The sequence below is a fragment of the Lipomyces tetrasporus genome (assembly GCF_029532465.1).
Source record: "Lipomyces tetrasporus strain NRRL Y-64009 chromosome Unknown POJ06scaffold_16, whole genome shotgun sequence".
NCBI classification, from domain to species: domain Eukaryota; kingdom Fungi; phylum Ascomycota; class Lipomycetes; order Lipomycetales; family Lipomycetaceae; genus Lipomyces; species Lipomyces tetrasporus.
Genome location: NW_026611611.1, coordinates 58327 through 74100, shown reverse-complemented (window position 1 = coordinate 74100; position 15774 = coordinate 58327). Strand labels below are relative to the sequence as shown.

Sequence of the window (15774 nt, the reverse complement as noted above, 5' to 3'; positions counted from 1 at the left end):
GCAAAGTTCTCTAACATGATATTTGAATTTTCTAAATGGACTCGCTGTAGCGGACGCAACTTATATGGTCGGTGATCCCCGCTACATGTGAGCCGGTACGACAGTGCTAGAATAACCTCTTGTCGGACTATAAGGGTTAGGGCTAACTGTGACCCTAACCCTGCTCGATTTTGACCTTTTTTTCAATTTAATTAAGAATATACGGATTATCCGCCATCTGTATCCGCCAATCGAAAGTATGGCGGATACGTATCCGCGGCGGATATCCTATCCGCCAAATCCGCCTATCCGCCTATCGCCCTGTAGAAGAGCATTACATACAAGTTGGCAGAATTTTTTCATGCAATTTGCAGAAGTTTTGGAAGCGCTAGAGCGGGAAGTTGTGAGCAAGTGGGAGTTTTCGGTGTGATTTTGGCTGAAACGGTGGCAAAGATTTAAGTGAAGTGGGAGGCAAGAATTAGCCGCAACGGCCGCGCTAACGGATATACAACAACAACTCCGGGAAGCTATTACAAGCAGCAAAAAATTATATGTGGTGTAGAATAATAGGTAAGACGGCAAATATAATTTTAAGTAGGGGGTGGGATAGGTGAGTGAATATTCGCAAGACGGGTGGATTAATCAAGTTCAATCAGTTGAGAGGTGGAAGGGTCAGGGTTAGGCTAATTACTTCTGGGATATGGAGCCCGGTCTCGGTGTGCCAAGCCCAGCCATAAGCTCTCAAAGTCATAGCGACCGAATCGCAATCGCTGTAGTTCCCTTTGTAGTGCTCACATCATAGAATCTGATGCAAACGAGGGGTGAATATAGATCGGGACGTTTAACTCCTGCGCTTTCTCGAAAACCGACCACAAGCGCTCGTCATCGTAGAATTGCCCGTTCAGATGATTATCCACCAAGGCACAAACAAATCCCAGCTCCTTCACACAACACTCCAGCTCCTTCGCGGCGGCAGCAGGCTCGCTCATTGGGAGCATAGCAAAAGCCGCCAATCGAGTTGGGTTCCGGGAAACGGCAGAGGCAAGATCATCGTTAGCTGCCGAACAGACGGGTGGCGATATGTTACCAGGACCATGGGAAGTGACTTGGAGAGATACTTCCCCTTTATCTAGGTCTTGGATACGCTCCTCACCGAGGGACTCTAGCTTAGAGAGAATCCGTATGGTCACGTGCCTCTGCACTTGCTTCGACACAGTAACAGCCGCACCAAAACGTTCATGCTGAGAGCTCGAGTGCGAAGTTTAGACGGTAAGACGTGTGATCGCAACTGTGATCTTGGCGTGCAGCCAAATTAGCCTCCTGTGCTGCGCTTTCACGACAACAATCGCCTCTTCTTCCACCTATTGTTTGCGCATTACCGTCTGGCATTATCACTATGCTCAGACCTCGTATGGCCAGCATCCGGCAAGTTTTGATGCATTCGCGTCTGGTAATTATCATTGCCATCACACTCGTCGTTTCCTTCTTCTCGTACAGCTTGCTCTACCACCGCGAATCCATTGACGTCTCCTCGCTACTCGTCAACACTCCAGGCTACGGTGCTAATAAGCAGACAGCCGACATTGACGTCCTCGTCGCACACGAAGTCGACAACATTAACGTCCTTGCTCGCAAATGCGAAGACCCGTACCGGCTGCCAGGCTATCTTTACCGCGACCAATACCGCAACGACACGCGATGGATTCCCTTCTACGATGATTTTTCTAAACTGGACCCGCTCCCGGAAACAGACCGGAATAACATTGAGCAAACTATAGTCCTTCCAGATACAAAGCCCGAGCCCGAGTTCTTTAGTCGTGCACCTACCCCCTGGATGCGTAAGCTCGCGGAATATCAGCGCATGCTTCAAGGTGTCGAGTACCGCAAAAATGCCAAAAAAGATCGCCCGCTGACTCCTGCCGAGGAAAAGATTGAGCAAGAGATGAGCTGGGTCCGTGACCGCCGCGTGCTTCTTGTCGGTGACTCCATCGATCGAATTCTTCTTCGCGCTGTCTGCAGTGAGTTTGGTGTTCCCGGTCTCGTTGAAGGTCCCGGTATTAAGCAGGCTACAATCTTCTGCGAGTTTCCACTTATGAACCTCACTTTCTCCCAGTGGCATGTATCAAGCATGGTCACCTACAAGCCGGATTGGTGGTGGGTTCCCGCCATGGATGTTGTTGCTTTCGAAGACAGGGACGAACAGATCTTTAGCAAATTTGAGTACCGCTCGCGAGGCAAGTCTGGGGGACCCGACTTGCTTCTCTTTCAGACTGGCAGATGGGACGTCAAGGCATTCAGTTCCGCAGATCTTATTGCGGAAGGCAAGGAGCCTCATCTTAAAGGTTATTGGGATACCGTTGGCCAGCTCAAGTGGACACAGCTTCGCTATGTCAACACTCGCATGCAGAAACTATTAGCCTTGTTGAGAGACAAGTTTGGCCCAGACGTTCCTCTCATGTTCCGCAGCATCCCTGTCGGTCGCGAGAAGAAGACTTCCGATCTCGGGGTCATCTCCCTCGATCGCATGTTCCGCTCAATGTCCGGGGTAATGGACTTTGAGATCTTCGACTGGGCTTCTATAGTATACGGTTACTCTAAAGAATACTCGGATGAAATGCATATTAAACAAGGTGATCTCTCCTGGCTCTTTGGTGATATGATCCTCCATTACTTGTTTAGAGCCTCCGGCGGCTTAGAGATCCGTGGTGAAATTGAAAGGTGGCCCAATCTCGATGTCTCCCCTTGGAATCCGGCCGCAAATTGGAATGAATGCCATCAGTTTTTTGTTCATCCTACGAATCGGTAGTAAACATTTTATACTTGTTATCATCTATGCATGCAGTTTTCGGTTTAGAATACTTAATTATCATCATTTTATATCACTCCACTCCCATTTCACTGAAATTGGACTAGCATTAAGCTGCAAAACTATAAGGGCCTGGGTTATGGTTCAGGGTGGGTGGTTCAGCATATACAAAATCGGGGCGACGGGGCGACCGGGCGACTACAGGGACTGGGGCGACGGCATCGATTTAGTCCTGGGGACAGAAGTCCGAAGACCAAAAACATCACCAAAAATGAAATTTAAAAAAAAAGTAGTGTGTCAGGTATGGCATACTTCTACTGGCCTTAAATTTTCAGACTAGTTTCACGACAATTCGTTGAGTAATTGCAGTTACGACGTTGGCCCATTAATTTATTTCGGGTTGTACGCGTCTTATTTGCGCATCACGTTTGGCGGATATGCTGTAAAATGCGTATTACGTTTGGCAGATACCAACCCGGAAGTGTGCATACATTTGGCGGATATGCTTTGGAAGTGCGCAGTTCATTTTGCGGATATGCTCAACGTGGCATGGCTGCACCGATCTGAGTCCATGGCTGCATCAATATCAGCCCTAGCCCCAGCACGCTACGAGATCGGGGCCCTACGTTGCTACTCGCCGTCGCCCACCTCGTCGTCTCCGCCGCCTTCTGTCACCCACAATCCCAACATACCCTGACCCTTGCCTCACTGACTTTCGACGCTGTAGTTCCAGTAGTTGCGGTCGCTCACTGTGTCGCTTCCACGTCATAACCAGTAGAAATAAATATACGATCCGAACTGGCGGATTTTCATGATTCCGATGCTACCATTTTTATGAATTTTTTCAACTCAAATTTTTGGTGATGTTTTCGGGGTGAGCTGGACCGGACTTTTGGCACCAGAACACCGTCATGGCGTACCTGGCCGCGCTTGAAGGAGTTACCCTGGTCAATTGAGGGTGTCCCCTACACGCCTTTACTATGGTGCAGCGCTCCCATGCAGCAAATCCCAGGGTAATGCGGCTTTTTACTATGGGCGTCCGCCACTGTGGCCCATGCAGCACAGTTATATGCAGTATTACGCGAGTGTCTTCGGAGACGATTCTCGATGAGAACGATATAGACACCTTATCCATTTACATACCTACAGTTCTAACGACGGAGGTAACCTTCAATGTGACTTATATTTCTTTACAGTATAAATTGCTGATTTCTCATCGAGGTCCCGAGTATACGCTTCTATAAATCGCCATGCATGTATCGAGCAAACTTTCTAATCTTGTCAATTGGAATGGTGTCCAGAATTTCTGGAACACGGGCTCTCGATACCGGATACAAATATTTCGCCTCTCCCCAAATTCTGTGGCACCAAATTCTGATGTCAGACGAAAGAGTGGATAATAGCGTACAACACGAATAACACGTAACTTTATGTTCTATAAAAGCGTTGACGCAGACGCGACAGATTTATTTTGAGGCAACGCGTTGCCTTGCGGTACATAACTGCGCATTGATATTTTATTTTCCTTATGGCATAAGCGTCAAGGCAAATATACTACTGCCTAATATCTTTGTCATTAAACCTTATTTTTGACTGTACCTGACGTTTCATAGTGGCCGTTCGCCATAGTAAACCACCTTTGTACCCCGCCCAGAGAGTACAAAGCATAACTCTGGCATTTCTATTTTTCTTAAGCGCGATCAAACTAAGTTCTATTAATTCTAACATTTTACAGACAGTAATGTATTTATTTGATGATTTATTATGATTTGCTGTAGTTGATGTCTTTTTTGTGAAGTGGTCGGTACGACGGCTCAAAAATTCAGCGACTAAACGAAATGCACCATACATATCTGCAGGCGGTGAATAGATAAGGCGATGTTGATCCCCGGGCAGATACATATCTGCAGGCGGTGAATAGATAAGGCGATGTTGATCCCGGGCCGGGCAGATTTTTGAACACACGTCTCCCATCTTTCTCTGTGATCTGCAGTGAAACGAGATGTTACTCTTCATATTATCAGTCTTCTTCCTGGCGCCGCTGACGCTAGCGAGGGGAAGCGGCCAACAACGGGCCAAAGTCCTCTTCCTCACCAACTCCGAACGCGGTCAATCCAGCGTCCACCTCGCGACCGCACACACCCTACTCTGCGACTACTCAGACGCCATCGATGTCCATTTCGCAACCTTCGATGAACTCGCGCCCGTAGTCGCGCAGGTGTCGCGGCAGGCCAGCTCCGATGCTGACAGGCGAATAACCTTCCATCCCGTGCGCGGATCGCCGTACAAGAAATCAATCTACGATAGAGGCGCGCATCTGGAGACGGCCCGCCATGGGACCGGTGTGTGGGGAGCCGAGAGGTTATTTTGGTTGATCCAGGTGGGCCTTATCCCCTGGACGGGAGCGGAGTATATCGAGATCGCGAACAACATACGCGCCATCGTGGAGGAGGTCCAGCCCGACTTGGCCGTCATCGACACCTTCTACTCGCCCGCCGTCGATGCAGTCGAAGCGGCCATGGGGAATGGCTCCCATGTCATGCTGTCGCCGAATGATCTGAAGGATCTCCTGGCTGCGGTGCATCCCCATGTAGGAGCATTGTGGAAGTATCCAGTGTAAGCCGTCTCCGATCTTCATATCACACGGATCGGGAACACGTACTGATGATAATAGAGTGGGGTCCGGATTCCCCTATCCGCTTCCCTGGTATCTGATCCCAGCCAACATTTACATCTGCCTGCGCATGGGCTATGCCATCTCGTCGGGGCCCGCGATCAAGGAATTCAAATCGTATCTCCGGAGCCAAAACTATAGCATCCATGAGCCCATGTTCCACTTCGTGCATCCCGCCGTCCCCATGCTTGTCGCATCCTCGCTGGAGATCGAATATCCCATGTCGGTCCCGAAACAGGTAAGCCCTGTGGGGCCTATTTTCATGGCACTGGAGAGCGCGGAGAAAGAGGACCCGGATCTGGTTGCGTGGCTCGCACGCGCCCCGACGGTACTGATCATTCTGGGTAGCCACACCACGTACGACGAGCACGATGCGACGGAGATGATTCGCGCCATCCGTATGGTTCTCGACCGGAACGATCAGGTGCAGGTCCTCTGGAAACTTAAAATCCCCGACGACGGATCCAAGTCGGCTCGAAAGGAGGATGTTGATGCATTGTTGGTTACGGGTAGGGTGCGCATCGAGTCCTGGTTCAAGGCAGACCCTGCGTCGCTGTTGGCAACGGGACATATTGTCGCCTATGTCAACCATGGAGGTGCGAATTCTTATTTCGAAGCGATGGGGTGAGTTGATCAACAGCAACGCGCTCTGGGCATGAGACTGACAGGCCCAGAACCGGCGTTCCCCAAGTCGCACTCGCCATGTGGGCCGACTGCTACGACCACGCCACGCGAGTCGAATGGCTTGGGATTGGCGTCTGGGGAAACCGCCAGGCAGCGCCCTACTGGACCGGGGAAGAAGCCAGCCAGGCGATCTTGAAGGTGATCTCCGACAGTAGCTACGCGGAAAAGGCGAAAACGTTGGTGAAGCCGAAGGAGCAGCAGGGTCGATACGTGGCTGCTAGGAAGATTGCAGAGTGGGCCGAGGCAAATAGAAACCGTAGACTCGACGCTTTGGGTGCGGACGCTCATGGGGCAGAACAGCAGATTCCGATACAGATGGGTTCTAAAAGAACGGCTTCTGATGAATTGTGATCGCCTCCCAGTTTTGGCTTGTTCGGTGGGATGAAGAAAGGTAGAAGGAAATCATGGCTTTACAATATTTTTATGTGCCTCTTATCCACTGTCAAGAACGACACGGTACCGTGAGGATCGTAGAATCCAGCACTCAAGAACCAACATCTCTAGCCAAGAAATGACCTCTAGCGAACTCGTAATCTTTCGTTTGTATTTCAAAGCCAGGAGACGCGGCAACTTGTAGCTAAGATGAAGCCGGTCTCCAACAGCAAGTCTACAATAAAAATGAGAATTTGGTGAAATTAACTGCCAGTAATCAGCAGTCCCTGAGTCCGCACTTTCACAACTTTAAAGCATCTGCGACCCAAACCTTTGAGAGGGGGGGGAGGGGGGAATGTCAGGATTTGAGAGGTTTGTGTCTTTGAGGGGTTCGGGTTTGTGTCGAAGTCTGTCGCTGGAACACGACCTCTAGGCCGCAACCATTGCGGCTCGTTAGTACGTAGAGTCAATAGTCAATACCATGGTTCAGCCGCCTGAGCTGCACATTATATTTACAGGACCCCTCTTCCTCGATCACATCGATGTCATCGAGTTGGCCATACACCAACCTCGCGTTGGGATAGGCAGCAGCCACCTTAGCCCCTTTCTCTTTGACAGCGTGCTGGTCAAATTGCAGGGGCACAAACCTGGAGGAACAACAAAAGACTTGGAAAAAGGAGGCGATTATCAGTTTCATATCGCCCAGCTGGCTCGCCTCTGAAATTCTCTAGCCAGCTTGGACGCGTTTAGCATCCCAAAGTATCAGGGCCAAGCGCAAGAGAACAGTCACCGCTGTGCGACTTGTTATCGCAACGTCGAGAAAGCGAGGAAAGTCCAACACAGAGCACAGTTCATGCTTTGGCATTCAAGCAACGCTATATCTTCATTTGTGGCCTTCGTACAGCCTTGGTTTTTTTTGCGTCTGGGTTGGTTTCGCTTACGTGTAGAATAGAACACGGCTCGCAGTAGATAAAATGAGGAGTTTGTCCTCCCTAGAAGTCTTCTATTCCCCGAAAATAGTTCTTGTGTACATCCTTCGACAGTCTAGTCCAGCCCAGCCCCGCCCCGCCACGTCGAATATTGCCCCGATTACATCATAATAGTAATACCATAATAATAACCATCAGTAACGCTTGCGGCACGGCCCGCCAAACTTTCTGCTTAAGCAAAATTGACTTTGAATGTCAGAACATCATCTCCCTTTGTAACGGGCAAGAGTATGCTTTTTCCTCCTAAATTTCCATTAGTTTGGAAAAACGCAGCCGTGGCGAGGCTATATCTGATCGCCACTCCCTCATAATTTGCAGAGTCGAAGATTATTTTGGAGGGGGATGACCACGGTCCGACAGGTGTCGGGGAATATCTGACGCGAACGTAGCGGTAGTCGACAGTGGAGCTGTAAACAAGCAAATATGCGTTATGATATTCTGAGTAAAAGATTGAGCCCAACAGAAAGTAGGCGAGTAAGTCTTCGAAAGGGGGATCGCTAAGGGTGAAGATGGCTTGCGACTGACGGCGCGCTGTTGGCAGAGGCTCCGTCGCTGACCATGTACCCGCATGTCCGTCGTAGTATTTCCATGTGGACTTATCTGCTATGGAGGAAGACGGAGCCGAGGCGACGTGAATATCTTTACGCCAGCCGTCATTAAATTCATCCCCTGTGCTGAACGGATCCCACGCGTATAGGTATGTCGTCCCTCCGACGGCTAGAGTTGCAAAGGAACCGTACGGATACTGCAATGGAGACAGCGTCTGGTAGACAGGCGCGGGACGGGTGAGCGTGAGCGTGTTTTTCATCGGGTCGAAGGTGTATATGATCAATGTGTTTCCGGCAGTCTCTTCACAGCCGTCGTTGTTGTAAGCCGTGACATCCCAGAACTGGATTGCTGAGGTGTCATTGATAACCGACGAATGCGCCTGTGTAGAGAAGCGAAACTCGTATCTGTACACCAGTCTGATTTCTTTCTCGGCAGGAGTCAAGGGAACAACAGGCCAGGAGGAGACAGGAGTTGTCGAGACTTCGCGTATCCAGGATGGGTGGGCTAAGTTCAATGCCATTGCAACAGATGTGCTGGCTGATTTTCCGGTCCGCTTCACCGTGTCGAAGATGGAAGTCGGTCCTGCGAACCAGAATGTGCGGTTCTGGATGAAGCACAAAGTTAAGGGGCCCCGGCGTCGGAAAATGTACGACGAATCGATGGAGTAGTCATGCAGCGCACCCCAGTTCGACACGCTGGCAACAGTAAAGTCGACATTGCGAGGCGTCACATGGTAGGGAGGCAAAACTTCAAAATGGGGCGTGAGAATGGAAGGAACTGTAATACTCGTGGACCCCGGCGTCGCCGCTGTGAAAGGGAGAATTAACAGAGCGAGTATGAGCCAGTCAGTCATTGCGGAGGTGTTGACTAGGCTGTTGGCCGTTAGAGAGAGTGAGCTTCCGCTCTTATATATGCTCGATGACGGCACTATTATCACGCACACATGACGGTTGACAGCCGACTTAGAAGTAGATTGAGCGTCACGATGAATAAAGAGCCAACACCAGAGGGAAAGAGTTTCAGAGGACTGTGGATCGGGAGCCAAGGCCAGCGAAACGCGTGACTATGACTGTGTGAGCCAATCGGGGTTGACAAGACATCACGATCCCCGCATGCTCGCGGAACGAGAGACTAAATTGCTGTCCTCCCAACTTTAATAACGAGGTGCAGCTTGTCAAAACGTCATCGGCTTCAACGGCGGTTTGTGTCGTACGAACCTTAACCCCGGAACCTGAACCATTATAAAGGTGGCCACACGTCTGTTAGGAACATTGGAAACGAATATGTACTTGTGCTCCAAAATTTCTGAACATTTCTGAACATGCTCCAGCTGGGATTACAAATAGTCGTCGTGCTCATATCGGCTGTGACCGTCTCGGCTGAGACTACGGCCGTCTCTACTGCCTTTCCCGTACCTTCGATCCTTACTCCTCACTACGATACTACTCCTGACTATGAAGTTTCCCCTCCCTCTCATCTTAGCTTCACTGTCGCCTACTTGACCGATTGGGGAAACCTGACGGACTGGTCCCAGTCTTCGACAATCTCGACAAGGCGGCAAGGTACAGCCACTTTCTGCTCGATCCAGAACCGCGGGTTCTGGCTCTTCGGAAGTACGTCTACGAAGGCTTTAGCTACCGGCGTCACAACAGTCTTCTCGAGCTCTATCTCTCTGGCGAAGACCTTTGCCCACCCTGGTTGGCTTGTCGATATCCCGGCCGACGTATGGCCTCCAATTCCTCTCACAGCCGACGAACAAGAGGTGACGACAACTTTTCACATGAGATTCTCCACCGAACCGCATACTCACTGTGTCGTCGTGGGGTCCAACAAGGCAATCCAATTCTGGGACGCGAGTCTGAGTGTTCGTTGCGGCCAAGTTGCAGGAACATCTATGGCCGTATACCAGCTCAATGCGGAATCCAATGTCCTCACAGTCACGCGGCGAGCGGCGCTGACTATCAACCGGAACGAATACCGTTACGGCTCCTTTGCTACCATCGTTGTTGCTGGGCATGTGTACTTGTACGCGCTGGATAATAGAGGTAGTGGAGCCTACCAGGACGTGCACGTTGCCCGTGCTCCGTCCGCGACAGTCGAAGACAAGTCTAAATGGCGATACTGGGATAGAGGAGCGGGCACCTGGTCGCCTACCGAGCCGCTGCCTACCACTCGTAGGCAATCTGCCGCAGTAATCTCGCTCCCCCCTGAGAATTTCTTCCTCGAGTCGGCCTCAGTCTTCTATTCAGCTTATCACAACTCGTACCTGCTGTTCTTCCTCATGGACGACTCAGTCAGCCTGCGAGTGAAGTACTCTCCCACTCCACTCGGTCCTTGGAGTACAGACGACAAGATCGTGTATACCTTCCCCGCACGAGTTGCGAGCGCGCTTGTAACGCCTGTGCCGTTCCAATCCGGCTCACAGATTGCGGGCCAAATCATCCTTGTGTCCTCGGTCGACTGGAACAGTTTTGAGACGAGAGTAAGGAAGTTAAAGTTCTTGTGACCATTAAGATTTTGAATGTCGGATAAGTACAACTATTTGTGCATGCTCCATATATATCCTAGCCCTAGCGCGACTTTCTCTCCCTAAACTGCGCATCAGGTATATCATATTTAGGCACAACTTCTGTACAGTTTGCCGTTGTAGGTTGTCGTCATGTCCCTCACATTGTCACATGTCGGATGCTCGCCGCCGGCGATTACCGGCCTGATCGTTGTGGGCATGTGACGATCAGGAAACCCTGCCCCCCCTCCTGAACTTATCCAATAGACGTCACTGCAGCAATGGAACCTCTCGGTCGACGACAGCGTCGCAGCTTCGGCATGTTCGAGCCACGAAAACTTCTAACGAAAATCTAGTTCCTTACTAAATCATTTCGAATTCCAGAAAATTCAATCCTTATAAACGTGGGAGAGTCGATATCGACAACGAACGAATCGGCCAGGACGTCGTCTAGCATTACTGAGGCTACAAACAGTCAGAACGCCGAGGGGGACTTGCATACGCGACCGGGGGAACTGATCAATCCCCCATCTACCCCTGGGATGCATGGCGCCGAATCCGGTTTGAATCCTACAGTGTCACTACATAGTGGAATGCATGGAACGGACTACTGTGGGTAGCAAAATAGACGTCTGAGTCCACCGAGTCATATATGGGTTTGGCCAATATCGAGTTAGCGCTCGGCGAATTGACATCTAGCTTCGGCGGACGGTATGAAATGTCGTATTTAACAGGTATTGTGGACTGCACTTAGTGTTACTTCAATCCAAACACATTAAGCAGTGTATGGACGAGAAGTTGATGTCCTATTCATTCGGCGTAGAGGGGGACCTGCTCACGTGCGATAACCAATACGTTCAGTGTTCGACTGTCCCGTTGGCATAGGACTCTACTACTCTCTTGTGCACATCAGCGACCCTATAACGGGTTTCCGTAAGTTGCCTAGGATACGGATAACGATATGTTGCCTGGATACGGATACGGATATGGATAACGAAAATTCTTATCCGTGCCGATCCCTAAATCTAAGTCCTGCCAGGTACGTACTGTAAGGAGCAGGACGCACATTCATATTCTAAGTACGTTGCAGATAACAGAGCCAACTTCCAGCGCCTAATTTTAGGCACCAAAAGTACACCCAAATCGCAAAGTCTAAATATCGCCCCTTGTCGCCCCCGATTTTGTATGGAGAACGACCGCCCCTGGACCAGATTGGCCCTAACCGCGGAGTCGGGCGGCTGATTACTATGGCCAAAGTCTAAATGTCGCCCCTGTCGCCCGGTTCAGGGCCTTAAACTGCACGTCCTACGGCTATATCACCATTGATGTTTTCTGAAATAGGACTTGCGTCCCGAACAATGACATTCCTGCCAGCCGACCTGGTACTCCGTCTGGCCATAGTGATCAGTGATCAGTCATTTCGAGCACTCGTATAGCTGAACTTCAGAAACCGTATTGCGAAAAAAAAAAGATACGGAGCTTTCTAGCAAGCGAAAGAGCGCGGTTGTAGCCAAAATCGAGCAATGGGGGGGGGGATTAAGGTTAAGGGGCCAAGGGGCAGTTCAACTCGCTGGCAGGCCCCTGAACACCACATAGCTTGTCGCGCACTCCAGCTAACTGGGGCATGGCACAAGACCCTCATTTCTACTTTGTGAGCTGGTTGGGTTGGGGTTGTGCTCACGACACCCTCAAAATAATTGTCTGTTTTGTTTGTGTTGCGGCTTTGGGTACGTGGGTTTGCGGGCTGCCCTACCGCTTGCCCTGGGTTAGGGTCATATGGCTTATTTGCGTATCACATTTGGCGGATATGCTCTGAAAATGCGTATAATCGCTCACTGAGTCGCCATCACGTCATATCCAATTGAAGTAAATACATACCTGGAAGCGCCTAATTTCCTGATTCCGATGCTACCATTTTTATTTAATTTCAGGACAAATTTTTGGTGATGTTTTCGAGGTGAGCTGGACCCGGGCTTTTGGCACCAGGATACCGTGAGACCGGGCTTGTCGCCCCCGATTTTGTATGGCCGCCGACTCTGAACCACCCCTTCTGGACCAGAATGGCCCTAACCCGGGGACTTGGGTGGCTGATTACTATGGCCAAAGTCTAAAAATGTCGCCCCCGTTGCCCCCGGTGAACTTCACATTATATTTATTTACAGGGTAAGGGTTAAAGCGTTAAATTAGTTGCGGAACCTTTCTAATAGCCCTGGTAGCCCCGTCTAGCTCTCTTAGCATTTTGGATAACTATGTGGAAAAGACAGGTGTGCCAAGTCAAAGTCTGCCATTTAATTCGCTGTGTGGAGTTGGAACTTCAATGTTAGTAAAATCTTTTCCCTCGGTGACGTATAGTCTAAACTGCTTAGTTAGACTTCGCCCTTAAACCCGTCGAACCCTAAAAGCCGGCGAGGTCGGTACCGCAATAACGTCATAGCCTGTTCTTGATACGCTAATTTTAACCTATGGCATTGTTCAGCCGTATGACGTCTTGTCAATAGATTTCATTCCACAATATTATTTAAGACCATGAGGTTCCCCTCGATATTCCGTCTACATATTAACCTAGCGGAGACATTGCAACTCAGTCTGTATTAAATAGGTCACACGAACGTCAATAATGGTTTCAGAATTCAACTGGGGTACTTCCGGCGATGAAGTTGTGAGAACATTCTCAAATAGAGTTAAAGACCGGATATGTACGTGTCACAATTCTTAATAACGGTGCTCTCCCAGAGATTGCTAACTTGCTCACAGTTGTTATAACCGGTCCTAGTCAGAACGGCATCGGTGCTGAGACCGCTTGTGCTCTCGCCGCTGCTTCGCCAGCCATACTCGTACTTGCCGGTCGCTCAGAGTCGAAGGTCGCTCCTGTCATCCAATCAATTCGTGACATTAATCGGAACGTGAAGACCGTCTTTATACCGTTTGACCTCAGCTCCCAAACATCTGTCCGCGCTGCAGCAGCTGAGATCAACCAAATAGTTGACAAGATTGATGTTCTCATTAATAATGCGGGAATAATGGCTTGCCCCTATGGTACTACAGAGGACGGGATAGAGAAGCAGTTTGGAACGAACCATATCGGCCATTTTTTGTTCACAAACCTGCTTTTAGACAAGATCAAAGCCGCAGGACCCGGAGCGAGGATCGTCAATGTCGCCAGCAGCGCACATAGGTTTGGGGGGATTAGGGTGAATGATATTGGGTTCAAAGTGAGTTGTCCTCATTCAAATTCTTGTTATCCGCGCTCGCGACAAGCTGACAATGGATAGGACGGTAGGGAGTATGACGCCTGGGATGCCTATGGCCAGTCCAAATCGGCCAACATTCTATTTGCAAAGTATTTTGCCTCCAAAGTTCCTACCAAAGAGATTGCGTGCATCGCACTGCATCCCGGAAGTAAGTTGTGAGGTAGCAAGGCAATGGCTTAGTCCGCTAATTATGGCACGACAGGCATCTTATCAGAACTTATCCGGTACACGGATATGCAACTGTTGCTCAATGCGAGATCAAGGGCAGAGAAAAGCAAGTGTGGCTAATACATATGATTGCTCGATCTTGAACTAATCCAAATTTAGTACCAAACTATGAAAGGACTGACAGGAAGTCTCTCCAACAGGGATGTGCAACGACCCTAGTCGCTGCTCTTGATCCCGAGTTGCAAGGTGAGCGCCTACAGAGCACTCTTATATATAAGTGACTGCATCTAAGATTCGTGTATGTAGATAAGTCAGGCACCTATCTGAGTGACTGCCAAGTGAATATCCCAGCGGCTCACGCCAATGACGCTGAGGTGGCCGAAAAGTTGTGGAATTTGAGTGAGGAGATTGTGGGACAGAGGTTTCCGTTGTGAGGTCGCGGTGCGCTATGAAGTATGACCTCTGTAGCAGCGGGCCATCTCGCGTTGAGTTATTGTTTTTTTGATGAAAACACATGTTCGTGAACGCATAGGGTTTTAAGGAATCACGGCTTGTTTCTATGACATAAGGGTTACAGCATTTTTGGGAGCAGTCCAGAGTATATTTAGGAGATTCATGGGCCCCCATTCCTCTTTGGGACTAGCGCAAGTAGATGTTAGACCCAGAAGTACGTTCCTGTACTCCATCAGGGAAACCCTAGTCAGGGTCTAGTCCCGGTTGTTAACTCACTGGTCATAAAGCTCAAGGCTACCCGGTATAGTGCGCATGTTGTTGTCGACCGTGACAATGTTCACCAACGGCAATCGGAATTTGTTCGTCTTGTATGTGGCATCAATAACAACCACCTGCCCGCAAACAGACGTGCATTTTGAACGTCATCAGGCTTGCAAAAGAACAAAGACGCTAGAATGTTGTCCTCGGCCACGTTCACTAGGTATATGTAAACGTGGTCTCGTAAGGCCTCAATAAAAATTTAGCTGTTGAGTTCCGTTTTCTTCGAGTGTAAGTGTAGGTGCGATATACGTCCCTGCCGAACAAAGAGAGACGATATGTGGTAATTAGCACCGATGCAATCGTGGTCAGAGATGCGGAAGAGTGCTGAACGAGGCCGAACATGGTCTCCCGGGCCTCTCCTGTCACGGCTCGATTCTCAGGATAAGCCAGCGGATTTATCCTTCGAGATGGCGTCCCGGATGTTCGTCAACAAGTTAGTAAGGATCCATAAGTCGTTGACCTGCCTTTTCAAGCGGACCTTCCAAGGACAGTCACAGAGCATATTGCGTCTTTATAACGCGTGAGGCCATTTACACTCGTACTTCTCTTTGTCATTGAAAGATCTCTGGAGTTGAATGGCTTTTTGGCACACTTACACAAGTCACAAGAGCAGTAATGTCTGATCTTTTGTCTTTCACGAAGCCATTCTTCACAGCAAAATTATGACTTATTGCATACGCGTTTACAAATTGCCTGGCTTGATCGACCGACTCAAACACCTCGCCGACATATAAGGTATGTGTGCTGTTGGCGACGATACGATATCGTCAATATCGTATCGTTGCCGATAATTGTGTCTAATAGTTTTGATACCCTCAACACGAAATTTTCTGAGCACGACATCTGTAGTACTATGATCCCAAATGCTAACTCAACAATTAACGCACTGTCATCTTGCGACAATGCCTCCCTTGGAGAGGATGACAACTTGCTGTAAGCGCCTCGACTACCGAAGCCTCAACGATGGCAGTGATGACGAAACAGAATCGAGGATAGTGATGTCGAGTCTAGGACGAGCAAAG

General features: G+C 49.6%; 7 protein-coding genes across 7 annotated transcripts; 4 read left to right on the top strand and 3 right to left on the bottom strand.

Moving 5' to 3' along the window:
* Positions 1–451: 451 nt before the first annotated feature.
* POJ06DRAFT_264134 (uncharacterized protein) lies at positions 452–1295 on the bottom strand. Its single transcript, XM_056188979.1, has one exon. The coding sequence runs from the start codon at positions 975–977 to the stop codon at positions 771–773; it is 207 nt and encodes a 68-aa protein (XP_056039927.1). The 5' UTR covers positions 978–1295; the 3' UTR covers positions 452–770.
* POJ06DRAFT_264133 (uncharacterized protein) lies at positions 1296–2929 on the top strand. Its single transcript, XM_056188978.1, has one exon. It carries the CDS (start codon positions 1376–1378, stop codon positions 2783–2785), a length of 1410 nt encoding a protein of 469 aa, XP_056039926.1. The 5' UTR covers positions 1296–1375; the 3' UTR covers positions 2786–2929.
* Positions 2930–4449: 1520 nt separating this feature from the next.
* On the top strand, positions 4450–6773 carry POJ06DRAFT_304513 (putative udp-glucoronosyl and udp-glucosyl transferase family protein). The gene is made up of 4 exons (XM_056190841.1): positions 4450–4665; positions 4717–5401; positions 5460–6083; positions 6128–6773. Exons 2-4 carry the CDS (start codon positions 4788–4790, stop codon positions 6492–6494), a joined length of 1605 nt encoding a protein of 534 aa, XP_056039925.1. The 5' UTR covers positions 4450–4665; positions 4717–4787; the 3' UTR covers positions 6495–6773.
* A 753-nt stretch (positions 6774–7526) lies between these two features.
* POJ06DRAFT_216704 (uncharacterized protein) lies at positions 7527–9033 on the bottom strand. The gene has a single exon (XM_056185541.1). It carries the CDS (start codon positions 8904–8906, stop codon positions 7677–7679), a length of 1230 nt encoding a protein of 409 aa, XP_056039924.1. The 5' UTR covers positions 8907–9033; the 3' UTR covers positions 7527–7676.
* Positions 9034–9291: 258 nt separating this feature from the next.
* POJ06DRAFT_229376 (uncharacterized protein) lies at positions 9292–10589 on the top strand. Its single transcript, XM_056185779.1, has one exon. It carries the CDS (start codon positions 9375–9377, stop codon positions 10557–10559), a length of 1185 nt encoding a protein of 394 aa, XP_056039923.1. The 5' UTR covers positions 9292–9374; the 3' UTR covers positions 10560–10589.
* Positions 10590–13176: 2587 nt separating this feature from the next.
* POJ06DRAFT_203929 (uncharacterized protein) lies at positions 13177–14412 on the top strand (the record flags this gene model as incomplete). Its single annotated transcript, XM_056185328.1, has 6 exons — positions 13177–13255; positions 13314–13771; positions 13832–13958; positions 14013–14090; positions 14138–14224; positions 14285–14412. 6 exons carry the CDS (start codon positions 13177–13179, stop codon positions 14410–14412), a joined length of 957 nt encoding a protein of 318 aa, XP_056039922.1.
* Positions 14413–14703: 291 nt separating this feature from the next.
* On the bottom strand, positions 14704–15482 carry POJ06DRAFT_284121 (uncharacterized protein; the record flags this gene model as incomplete). Its single annotated transcript, XM_056190152.1, has 5 exons — positions 14704–14725; positions 14824–14939; positions 15002–15152; positions 15184–15261; positions 15439–15482. The coding sequence occupies 5 exons, from the start codon at positions 15480–15482 to the stop codon at positions 14704–14706; spliced, it is 411 nt and encodes a 136-aa protein (XP_056039921.1).
* Between the last annotated feature and the right edge of the window lie 292 nt (positions 15483–15774).

Excerpts from the sequence above, each read along its gene's own strand:
- POJ06DRAFT_264133 (XM_056188978.1), top strand. The coding sequence starts at position 1,376 with ATGCTCAGACCTCGTATGGCCAGCATCCGGCAAGTTTTGATGCATTCG.
- POJ06DRAFT_216704 (XM_056185541.1), bottom strand. The coding sequence starts at position 8,906 with ATGACTGACTGGCTCATACTCGCTCTGTTAATTCTCCCTTTCACAGCG.
- POJ06DRAFT_304513 (XM_056190841.1), top strand. The coding sequence starts at position 4,788 with ATGTTACTCTTCATATTATCAGTCTTCTTCCTGGCGCCGCTGACGCTA. Across the intron at positions 5,402-5,459 it reads GCATTGTGGAAGTATCCAGT|AGTGGGGTCCGGATTCCCCT; the intron begins GTAAGCCGTCTC and ends TGATGATAATAG. Across the intron at positions 6,084-6,127 it reads TCTTATTTCGAAGCGATGGG|GCCCAGAACCGGCGTTCCCC; the intron begins GTGAGTTGATCA and ends TGAGACTGACAG.
- POJ06DRAFT_264134 (XM_056188979.1), bottom strand. The coding sequence starts at position 977 with ATGCTCCCAATGAGCGAGCCTGCTGCCGCCGCGAAGGAGCTGGAGTGT.
- POJ06DRAFT_229376 (XM_056185779.1), top strand. The coding sequence starts at position 9,375 with ATGCTCCAGCTGGGATTACAAATAGTCGTCGTGCTCATATCGGCTGTG.